Here is a 12122-nt window from a genome sequence, read left to right on the forward strand (position 1 = left end):
TAGTTTAGCGCCTAAATTTTTAATCTTAATCTTAAACCTTCAAGATATGTTTTTTGAATTGTTAATATTTGTCCTTGTGAGCTGTGAATTGTGTTATATTATCTGTGGTTTGTACGAGCCTGCGGTTTTTATTTGATTTGTTTTGTTGTGTTGTGTTTTATGATGGGCGTACAGCCGAATAAACATCTTTGCATCTTTGCTTTGCCCCTTGCCTGAAAACCAGGAAAGCCTCTGCCTGTTAGACGATGCTGAGCTAAATGGACCAGTAGGTCTGACTCATTGTATGGTAGCTGCTTCTGTGCCTAGTTCTGATTTGGAGAAGGACATATCGAGGCTGGACTCTGGCCTAGAACCCTGGAGAGTCACTAGCAGTTAGTGTAGTATTGAACCTAGATGAACCATTAGTCTGACTCTGTATCAGGCTGCTTGCTGCGTTCCTTGTTTCAGGAGAAGGGCCCAGAATTAGTCCTGGATCAGGCAGTGGGGATGGGAGGGAACCCTTTGCCTGAGACCCTGAAGGACTGCTGCCAGCCAGAGTAGGTGGCTTTATAAAGGAGCTTCTTAGGCTCACATCCAGAAAGGGGAAACAAAATAAAAATCCTCAGAGAGAGGAAGGAACGAACACTAATAATATAAATACAGGCAGAAACCATTTTACGTGGGGGTTCAGTTCCTGGCCCCCGTGAGTGACAGCGGAGTGCGCATAAGCCCACCTGCCCCGCCTTGTTACACCCCTCCCCTGTTCTGCCTTCTTCTGGGTTCAAAACGGCCCATGCGTCAATGACCGCACGTCAGCTGGACATTTGGAAAATGTTTGCCGCCTGGACGAATTCTTCCTAAGATGGCTTGCACAAAGGCCGTAACGCAGTGGCAGAACGTCTGCTTTGCATGCAGAAGACCCTAAGTTCAATCCCTAGTATCTCTAGTTAATTGGAGCAGGGCAATCCCAGGCATATTACATATTCTTATTAATATTATTAATATTATTAATTAATATTATTAATTAAGGGCTTCCGGTTGACCACGCCATCTTGCTCAGACGGGGGTCCGCACAGCGGAGCGGACCTCGGCGCTTCAGAGGTGGAGGGAATCGTTCCAGCGAAGCGAAACCTCCTTAAAAGCCCCAAATCGAGCTTTTTGGGGACAGATTTTGCCTGGCGGCGCCAAAAGCGGGCTCTCTCCTCCCCGGATCGGCTTTGTTTAAGCCCCCGAGAGCGAGGAGGTGAACCGCGGCGGACAGGCTGACATTGCTGCTCTGAGAGTGCGAAGCTGCGAGTCTGGGAAGTGGAGGTGGCCAATTCTTCAAAGAACATTCAGCAAATGAATAGACTGTGAGTAATTTGGATTCTTTGGAATGTAAATTAAGGCAACAATTTGGACCTGGGAGAGAGGGGAAAAGAGGAAGCCACCCCCCCCCCCCTACGGTAACATAAGAGACAGTAAACAGAAACCCGAAGCCGTAAACAGAAGATTTCAACTTAAAAGGATTCCTCAAAGGCATCAAAGAGAATCTCCCCTAAATGCAGGGTAAAAGGGGAGAGAGACTGTGGTTGTGATTGCCCTGCAGAAAGAAGTTAAGACTAAGAAAGACCTTTCTGTTCCTCGGGAGCCGGCAGCCCAGACAATCCAGTGAGTTGATCAGGATTTATAGTTAAATTCTATTTCTATCTTTATCTCTGGACTTTTTGGAAATTCTTTTTTGGTTTATATACTTTTGAAATGTGAGTTCGAACTTTATTTTTAAGAATGCAGCCAGCTTGTTAAAATGGAGTCGAGAAAATAGACTGCGATTATATTCCACCCCATGTGACAAGTTTTGACCTTGACAGGACTGAACTATGTCAACAAAAAGGTACCCGCCTGAGTTTCAGCGGACTGTTTTGACCTTAATGTGGGAAGCAAGAATAGAACTATGTCAAGAGGAGACACAACGGCAAGTGTTACAGCAACAATTCCAGATGATGATGGCAGAATATGATTTCTTAGAAGATGAAGCTTTTGAAACTGAAGAAGACGAATGTGAGAATGACAATGATGAGGACTGTGATGACTTAACACAAAATGAAGCCCATCACGAAAAAAATGATGATTTTACTCTACAAAAAGTTGGATGGAGTGCCTCCCCTTCGAGGGGGGCACGATTGGACTTACTGGAACTCCAGAATGACCACAGGGAAGAAGGAAAAATTAAGCAGAGAAGAGAAGAAGCTCAGGGGTCTGATATGGAGGCCTGGATGGCAAAAGACTGTAAACAGGGGGTGGGGTGAAGGGAAAGTGAAGTTGTGATTGTAAGGATGGGTTAATAGGACTATAACTGGACTGCTGACTATGGAACTTGCTGGATTGGTGGGGTGGAGCCAGTACTCGGGGGGGTGTAAGGTTAGTTTGGGAATAATTATAGGTTTAAAAAGTGAATTGATTCTGGAAAAAGGTGAAAATATGGAGGCCTACAGAGGGGTAAAAATTAGGCACGGGAAGAAAAAATGGGAGTTTGATTTCTCAGTGATTGGACAATAGGCGAAAATGATAATAGTTAGTTTAAAAGTGGTACAAGATATAAAGGTGTATGTTATAAAATATGAACTATGAAACTGTTGAAGATGATAAATAAGGGAGGAAAACCGGGGAAGGGGGGAGGGTGGGGAAGCCCACAAAATATGGTTTAACAATTATGAATTTAACAATTATGATGAATTTTTTTTTTGTCTTTTTTCCTTTTTGTCTTTTTTTTTCTTCTCTTTTTTCTCTTTTTCTCTTTTTGTATTTTCTTTTTTTTTTTGGTATGACAATAGATGGTTGGATGGATGAACTCCTGCGTACTGCCCTGGTTCACTGGAGCTCCCTGGTGGCAGGGGGGGGCTTCGGGGGCAGGGGAGGGGGAGGAGGACAGAAACCCAATCATAAAATGGACCACTTCTGACTGTTCACCTGCGTGGGATACTTCTGTGGCAGGGGAGGACCCATGGAGGGGGGTGGGAAGAAGGTGGAAAAGGTGTATATGTATGTACCATCTTTTGTAATTTGTAAAATCAATAAAAATTATGTTTAAAAAAAAATATTACCGTGTTTCTCATATTTTAAGGCATCCCCAAAAAATAAGCCATGACAGGATTTCTAAGGGTTGGTGAAAAATAAGACATACCCCGAAAATAAGCACTATCGCAAAGCCCCGACCGAGCGAGAGGCGAAGGCGCGGGACCCAGCAGGAGCTCCCTGCCTGCTTCCCCGAGCCGTAGCGCATCGGGGGACAGAGCCGAAGATCGGCGGGCGCTCCTTGCTGGGCTTGACAAGCCCGGGAAACAGCGCCCGCCGATCTTCGGACCCGTGCTGTGTGACAGGCAGGGGTGGGGGGAAGCGGAGATCGTTCTCCGCTCTCCCCCCACCCCCGCCTGTCACCAAAGATCGGCGGGCGCTGTTTGCTGGGCTTGACAAGCCCGGCAAACAGCGCCCGCCGATCTTCGGCCCTGTGCTGTGTGACAGGCGGGGGTGGGGGAGAAGCGGAGATCGTTCTCCGCTCTCCCCCCACCCCCGCCTGTCACCGAAGATCGGCGGGCGCTGTTTGCTGGGCTTGACAAGCCCGGCAAACAGCGCCCGCCGATCTTCGGCCCTGTGCTGTGTGACAGGCGGGGGTGGGGGAGAAGCGGAGATCGTGCTCCGCTCTCCCCCCACCCCCGCCTGTCACCGAAGATCGGCGGGCGCTGTTTGCTGGGCTTGACAAGCCCGGCAAACAGCGCCCGCCGATCTTCGGACCTGTCCTGTGTGACAGGCGGGGTGGGGGGGAAGCGGAGATCGTTCTCCGCTCTCCCCCCACCCCCGCCTGTCACCAAAGATCGGCGGGCGCTCCTTGCTGGGCTTGACAAGCCCGGCAAACAGCGCCCGCCGATCTTCGGCCCTGTGCTGTGTGACAGGCGGGGGTGGGGGAGAAGCGGAGATCGTGCTCCGCTCTCCCCCCACCCCCGCCTGTCACCGAAGATCGGCGGGCGCTGTTTGCTGGGCTTGACAAGCCCGGCAAACAGCGCCCGCCGACCTGTCCTGTGTGACAGGCGGGGGTGGGGGGGAAGCGGAGATCGTTCTCCGCTCTCCCCCCACCCCCGCCTGTCACCGAAGATCGGCGGGCGCTGTTTGCTGGGCTGGACAAGCCCGGCAAACAGCGCCCGCCGATCTTCGGACCTGTCCTGTGTGACAGGCGGGGGGGGGGAAGCGGAGATCGTTCTCCGCTCTCCCCCCACCCCCGCCTGTCACCAAAGATCGGCGGGCGCTCCTTGCTGGGCTTGACAAGCCCGGCAAACAGCGCCCGCCGACCTGTGCTGTGTGACAGGCGTGGGTGGGGGGAAGCAGAGATCGTTCTCCGCTCTCCACCCACCCCCGCCTGTCACCGAAGATCGGCGGGCGCTGTTTGCTGGGCTTGACAAGCCCGGCAAACAGCGCCCGCCGATCTTCGGACCTGTCCTGTGTGACAGGCGGGGGTGGGGGGGAAGCGGAGATCGTTCTCCGCTCTCCCCCCACCCCCGCCTGTCACCAAAGATCGGCGGGCGCTCCTTGCTGGGCTTGACAAGCCCGGCAAACAGCGCCCGCCGACCTGTGCTGTGTGACAGGCGGGGGTGGGGGGGAAGCGGAGATCGTTCTCCGCTCTCCGCCCACCCCCGCCTGTCACCGAAGATCGGCGGGCGCTGTTTGCTGGGCTTGACAAGCCCGGCAAACAGCGCCCGCGTGCACTTTTTAAAAAATAAGACATCCCTCAAAAATAAGCCATGTCGGGTTTTTTTGAGGAAAAAATTAATATAAGACATGACTTATAATATGAGAAACACGGTATTAATTCTTTCAGCACCTTTTGAAGATGCCCAGCTCTATGGTGGCAGGTTTTTTTTCTTTTTTCTTTTGTATGGGCTGCCAGAGCTTAAAGTGGGTCCTTTCAATCCATTAAAGTTTCTGCTGCGATGAATCTTCTTTTGCCTTCCCCGGAGACTCTTCTTGTGCCCGTTACCAAGTTATGAAGGAGGTTTTTGAGGAGCACTATACAATCCTTCCTCTCTCTCGGAGGAGTCTCCAGGTCTTGCCATGGTCACAGTGCTTGTCCAACCTCTCTGCCTTGTCCCTGCGTAATCCCCATTACATAACCTTGAGATCTTTTTCCTCTGTCCCCTCCTCCAGTCCCTAATCAGCTGTTTCTCTCTCTCTCTTTCCCCGGCAAATCAGTGAATGCTCTCCCCTGTATACACAATGCCCACCGCTGGGAAGGAGCGTGGATGAGCTGTGCATGTAGAGGAAAAAGCAGAAGGACAAAGGTTAAAAATGCAAGGCAGCCAGTGAAATGCAGCTTTGCTCAATTTTTTTTTTTAAAAGGAGGGTGATGAAGGGAGGGATCTTTCTAAAAAAGCTGCAGCTTCAGAGGAAGGAGAGTAGCTTTCCCTGTCAGAGTGCCGACCAGTTCAAGATCTAAACCAGGGAACCCCTTTTGCTTAAAAAATAATAATTCCTGAGCCAGCATGGAAGAAGAAGCCGACGACAGTCAGGCAATGAGATATCATATGCTTCAAAGGTGGGTGGTGGAGGTTGAAAATCCTACTTTGAAGGGGTGGGGTTTTTTTAAAATTAAAAAAATTCCTCACACTTTTGAGGGGTGTTGTTTATTAACCTTAATTTAGAGAGGTGATTTGTGTGTGGTGGTGGTGGTGGTGTGTGTGTGTTAAGCTTCATTTCAGTCCGTTGTGAACTGGTATGAATTAGCTTAATTTTTAATTATAAGGTTTTTCTTCGGGTGAGTGGTTTTGTTTTGTTTTTTGGTGGGGGGGGGGGAGAAATCAACGTATTTTGCCTGAAGGAAGCTGAGATTTGACACTGCAGGCAGCAAATTGCTTGGGGAAGCTATTTTTTTATTTTAAAAAAAGGAGGAGACAGACAGGGTTTAGATTTTTGCAGGACTTTTCAAGAAAGCAATTCAGCGTTTTTTTGTTTTGGATTTTTATGCTCCGCAGGGAGATACATCTGCCCTCCATGCTTTGAAAGAAAAAGGCTGGCTGGCATTCCTGAATGCCTTTTGATTTTGACACGGAGGCTGAGATGCTACATGTGCTAACAAATTGGCAGGACTTAACTTCTGCGTAGGGGACCCAGGTGGCGCTGTGGTTAAACCACTGAGCCTAGGGCTTGCTGATCAGAAGGTCGGCGGTTCGAATCCCTGTGACGGGGTGAGCTCCCGTTGCTCAGTCCCAGCTCCTGCCAACCTAGCAGTTCGAAAGCACGTCAAAATGCAAGTAGATAAATAGGAACCACTACAGCGGGAAGGTAAATGGCGTTTCCATGTGCTGCTCTGGTTTGCCAGAAGCGGCTTTGTCATGCTGGCCACATGACCTGGAAGCTATACGCCGGCTCCCTCGGCCAATAATGCGAGATGAGCGCACAACCCCAGAGGCGGTCACGACTGGACCTAATGGTCAGGGGTCCCTTTACCCTTTAACTTCTGCATAAACAGATTCCCAGACTTCCCTAGGAAGAGGGATGGGTTGTTACCCCACTCTGGGAATCGCGCCTCCATGAGGGGGATAAGGGTCTCCTAACGGCTCTCAGCAGCCTTAACAAGCTATAGTTCCTTGGGGGAGGATGTGACTGTTTTTAAAGTGATATTATCATGCTTTAAATGTATAGCGCAGAAAGGGCCTACAACTCTCATCAGCCATGATCGCTGGCTAAATTGACAAGGGATGGTGGGAGTTGGTTTGAGGTAATATTTAAAGGGCCACCTGTCCCCACATGAACCAGCCCCGACCCTGTGATCGTCATCTGAAGCCCTTCTTCGTTCGTTTCCTCCACAAGAATCCCAGAGGATGGCCTTTTCTGCAGTGGCTCCCCTTATGTGGAATACTCTTCCCAGGGAGGCTCACCCGACACTTTAGGCCTCTTTAGGTGCCAGACGGAAATGTACTGTATAACCTGATTAACCAATCTGCCCTTTTAAATGTTTTTTTTTGGGGGGGGGCTCTTTTTGGGTTATGTTCTGATTTTGTATTTTTCTTCTATAAATTGCCCTGTGATCTTCAGACAAATTAAATAAATACTTAAATAAATTGGAGAACACTGGTGTGGACGGCATTGAGCTATATGGACCAATGATCTAACTTGGCTTTAAAGTAGGGCCACCATATTTCAAACAGTGAAAATCCAGACAGAACAGTGGTGTTTTTTTTAGGGGGGGGGCAAAGTTGTTTTAGGGCAAAATCCCCAAAATGCCACTTTTGAGCTATTTTTTATGGGGAAACGGCAAAAACGGCACTGCCGACATGGGCTGCCATACGTCTGGATTTTACTGGAAACTTCTCCCGATTTCCGCCTGGGCACTGCTGCCGACTGCAGTATTCAGGATACGTCCGGCAAAATCCGGACGTGTGTCAACACTACAGTACTTAAAGCTGTAAGCAGGTTGAGGGCTGCCCAGGCCTTTAAAAGGAGCAGACTGAGAAAAACATGGTTTTTTGTGTGTGTAAGAGAGAAATGCCTCCAGTTTTAATTCAAAGGAAACTGTGTCCTAAATATTAGATTAGATTTCTTTATTATCATTGTGTAATTACGATGAAATTGGATGCTATCCCATAAAAACAAGAAACAAAACAAAAAACACATTTTCAGCCACACATTCACAAACCTACCCAACTCTTCAGGTCAATTATTTAGTTACAGTATTTAAGATGGCTATAGCTTTAGGGTAGAAACTTTTTTTTTATTCTATTTGTTCTTGATTTAATTGTTCTATATCTCTTGCCCAAAGGCAGTAGTACAAAAAGACTATATCCCGGATGAGAAGGATCCTGTAAAATATTTTTTACTTTTTTGAGGCAACGGGAGCTGTATAGATCTTCCAAATATAAGTATGTTTGGGACATGCTAGTACAGCTAATCTTTGCAGACCCTCTTCTGGGTGCCTCCAGCGACTGGGGAAGACCACTTTGGGTGGTAGTACTATGTTGCCCATCATGGAGTCATTTCAATGCTGTGGGTAGACCTTTTTTTAAAAATCTCCCCAGATATTTTAAGCTACACACACACACACACACACACACACACACACACACACACACACCCCTACACCTAATACTGCTACTTTTATTTCTATATTTTTTATTGTTTTGGTCTGTTTGTCAAGCCACCCATCTTGTCAAGCTTTTTCCTTCTTTTTGAAGTACAGAAAACAAATACTGTAAAAACAAGGGCAGGGAACCTGGTGCTCTCCAGGTATGGCCAGACTACAACTCCCACCATTCCTGGCCATCTTCCTCATACAAGGTGCAAATCCCACTTTATTCTTCTCCTTGTCGAAATGTTGAGGACTGCTCGAGGTTTCTGGTTCCTTGTAGAATCGAAGCAAGCAAGCGGCGGTGCCCTTTGGGACTGGTAGGACGACAGGCAGGGAGGCCAACAGTAGGGGGAGCCAGAGCCCATGGCAAGCAGAACCGCTCCCAGATTGGTTGTATGTTTGAAGGCAGACGGCAGTGTTGGCCCAAAAACAAACACCCCATTGTTCTGCCCGGACGCTGAGGTCCAGTGCCGAGGGCCTTCTGGCGGTTCCCTCGCTGCGAGAAGCCAAGTTACAGGGAACCAGGCACATGGCCTTCTTGGTAGTGGCGCCCGCCCTGTGGAACGCCCTCTCACCAGATGTCAAAGAGAAATGCAACTACCAAACTTTTAGAAGACATCTGAAGGCAGCCCTGTTTAGGGAGGCTTTTAATGTCATACCTCGGTTTAAGTATACCTCGGTTTAAGTACTTTCAGACCCGTCTGGAACGGATTAATCCACTTTCCATTACTTTCAGTGGGAAAGTTCGCTTCAGGTTAAGTATGCTTCAGGTTAAGTACAGACTTCCGGAACCAATTGTGTACTTAAACCAAGGTACCACTGTATTGTATTTTAATATTCTGTTGGAAGCTGCCCAGAGTGGCTGGGGAAACCCAGCCAGATGGGTGGGGTATAAATAATAAATTATTATAATTATATTATATTATTGGTGGGGCAGTTCCCTGTGTGCGCTGCTGGACGAGCCTCCATTGGAAGTTAAGTGTAGCAGCTCTTATACCACTCTCTTCCTTTCTTCCTCTCAGGCCAAGTATGTCTGGTCTCCACCTCATGAAGCAGGGCCGGGATAGAAAGAAAGTGGACCTGCAGAGGGATTTCACCGTCGCGTCACCCGCAGAGTTTGTCACTCGCTTTGGGGGGAACAAAGTCATTGAGAAGGTGAGTTGCAGTATTCTCTCTCTCTCTCTCTAAAAATAAGCAAAGTTTACTTCTCAGAAACTAGGAATTCAGAGGCATGCAACCCGATGTGTTCGGGTGTTTGCTGGAGCTTTCGGCAAGTTCTTGGAGGATAAGGCTTCCAGTGGCTATGCTCTCCTTCCACGGCTGGAGGCAGTGTGGCTCTGAATGCCAGTTGCTGGGAATTGTGTGTGGGAAGAGGTGCTGTGGGACTCGGGACCTGCTTCCTGTAGGTGTCCGTTTGGCCACTGTGAGGTGCTGGACTTCATGGGTGCTGGTCCCGATCCAGCAGGGCTCTCTTTATGTTCTTATGCAAGTGCTCAAACCATGTATGAATTTCTCTGTGCGCTTGGGGATAAAGCTGAGCGGGGGCCTGGAAACGATACCTTATGAGGAACAGCTTAGGGAGCTGGGTATGTTTAGCCTGGAGAAGAGAAGGTTAAGGGGTGATATGATAGCCATGTTCAAATATATAAAAGGATGTCATATGGAGGAGGGAGAAAGGTTGTTTTCTGCTGCTCCAGAGAAGCGGACACGGTGCAATGGATTCAAACTACAAGAAAGAAGCTTCCACCTAAACATTAGAAAGAACTTCCTGACAGTAAGAGCTGTTCGGCAGTGGAATTTGCTACCAAGGAGTGTGGTGGAGCCTCCTTCTTTGGAGGTCTTTAAGCAGAGGCTTGACAGGCATATGTCAAGAATGCTTTGATGGTGTTTCCTGCTCGGCAGGGGGTTGGACTGGATGGCCCTTGTGGTCTCTTCCAACTCTATGATTCTATGATTCTATGATAAGCGAAGTGGGTGAGACCGTGGAAACTAGAGGGCTCAAATCGTGTATGAACAGGGGCACAGCACAAGTCCCACATGCAAAGTCCTGCCCACTCAGTCCCTGGACCTCCCTGGGTTGAGCAGGGAAAGTCTCAAGACTTTGTTTGCCTGTGTTCTCTTGAGATTGGGCAGTGGACATTGGAAAGCCTCTGTTAGATAGAGCACACTAGGGCTGATGTACCCGGTGGCCAATCTGTAATAAGGGAGCTGCCTATGTTTCGAAGGTCCAGGGCAGGATGGGATATCCTGGCTACAAAGAGTCAGGGCTATCTGAAATCTGCTGAGCTAACCTTAGAGCAGGGGTGCCCAAACTTTTTTCAAAGAGGGACAGATTTGATGAAGTGAACATGTGTGAGGGCCGACCAAAGTTGTTGAGCTTTTTTTTAAGGATTTGACCCCAATAAATAAATTGCCATAAGGGCCGAATTAGGCCCCCAAAACGGACTTTGGACATGCCAAAGGCTCTGGAGAGGCAGGAGGTGTCTGGACAGTTCTGCTGTCAGAGACGTTCTTTCCCAGCCTGGTTGGTTTTAGGTGGAAGCCTCAAAATGTCCTCTCTGGCCAACTTCCTCTGAAGAACCTGTTTGGCAGCTGGATGGGGTGGCGATCAGAGGTGAAGTAAGGGGATGTTTTTTGTTTTCTTATTTTTAGGGGGCGGGGAGGAGTTCAACAAGTTTAAGAACGGCTGTTTTGAAAGGCTTCCATTCTGTTTTGTCTAGGTCCTTATTGCCAACAATGGAATTGCGGCGGTGAAATGTATGCGGTCCATCAGGCGCTGGTCCTACGAGATGTTTCGGAACGAGCGAGCCATCCGGTTTGTTGTCATGGTGACGCCTGAAGACTTGAAAGCCAACGCAGGTGAACCTTGGAAGCCTATTTTCATCTCCCCCCTCCCCCCCATTTTCCTCTTACGCTTGTTGCAACTATAGAAAGTTAACCCTAACCCTGCAACAATTTTAAAAGTGCTTTCTGTTGCCTGATTACTACCAGGGGAGGCTTTCAACTCTAGGACTTGTCTTGCTCCAAAGTGGCACTTTGAGATTGGGTTGTATCCCAAGTCTTGTCCTACTCAGAGTATACCCACTGAAAACAATGGACATGACTTGCTCGGGTCCATTAATTGCAGTGGATCTGTTCTTGACTAAAACTTAGTTGGATACAATCCTTTGAAGTAGGGTGCCGTTCTTGTATGACGTTGCGGGGAGAAGAGAACTGGGCCAGATTTTGGCTGGCCTTAGTCTGTGCTTAACAAAGACCCTGTCTGTCTAGGGATGGAAAGGAAGGGGATGCTGAGATGTGAATACACATGGACCACCTTTGAGGCTGAGTGTGATTGGAGGAAAAGAACCACCATGTTCTTCCCAAGCTCCAGGCTGGGCATGAGGGCTTCTTCCTTTTTTAAGCTAGCTTCCAGGAGCTCTGGCTTTGTGTGAAGTTGGGGAGACCTGCCAGCCTCTGGGATTTCTTGCTAATTTACACAATGTCCAGATTTGGACAACCAAGGAGTCTTGTGGTAATTGCTTTCAAGTTTATGGTGTGGTCTATGTATTGTGTGGGATAGTGGTCCTTGGTTGTTTTTATTTTCCCGAGGAGCCGTTAATTGTTTGGGATGTCTGCAGACCATCTGATGGACATTTTTTGTTCTACAGATCAAAGTGCATCCAACACTTGCCTTGTCATTCTAAAATGTGCCTTTTTTATGTGAGCCAAAGTCAGGCACAAGGCTTGTTAACATTAGCTTCAGATCAAGTTAAGCAAAAGTACCCTGAATAGGTAAATTTTTAAGGAAAAGTTGCCAAAGTGTACCAGTGCTAAGTTACGAAAATTGCGGGCCCTAAACCAGAGCCTTGCAAATCTGTTTGATAATCTGGCCGTGGTCAAAAGAGCTTGGATTCCCATTGTTGGGGAAAAGAAAAACCAAGCATGGGGTCAGGTGCAGATATTCCTAACTGTTCTGTAACCTTTCTGTGCATCACCTATTAGAGTGCTAGTTGTCCCTGGACCACAGTTTGAGAAACTCAGCCTGTTGCTTCTGCTCATTTGCTTAATC

General features: G+C 48.2%; 1 protein-coding gene across 8 annotated transcripts in view; it reads left to right on the forward strand.

Annotated features, from left to right (window-relative positions):
* The window catches only part of ACACA (acetyl-CoA carboxylase alpha), a 200598-nt gene that overhangs the window by 12452 nt on the left and 176024 nt on the right, over positions 1-12122 (forward strand). For 6 of the 8 annotated variants that reach the window (XM_060268325.2, XM_060268324.2, XM_060268327.2 and 3 more), the window contains 2 exons: positions 9094-9226; positions 10792-10930. In XM_060268325.2, coding sequence (XP_060124308.1) covers positions 9094-9226; positions 10792-10930 — 272 coding nt within the window. Of the gene's footprint in view, positions 1-5246; positions 5289-5365; positions 5543-9093; positions 9227-10791; positions 10931-12122 lie in introns of those variants that run through there. The other 2 variants (XM_088657911.1, XM_060268330.2) reach the window with 2 other exon arrangements.

This window comes from Zootoca vivipara, chromosome 14 (assembly GCF_965207765.1).
Source record: "Zootoca vivipara chromosome 14, rZooViv2.hap1.1, whole genome shotgun sequence".
NCBI classification, from domain to species: Eukaryota; Metazoa; Chordata; class Lepidosauria; order Squamata; family Lacertidae; genus Zootoca; species Zootoca vivipara.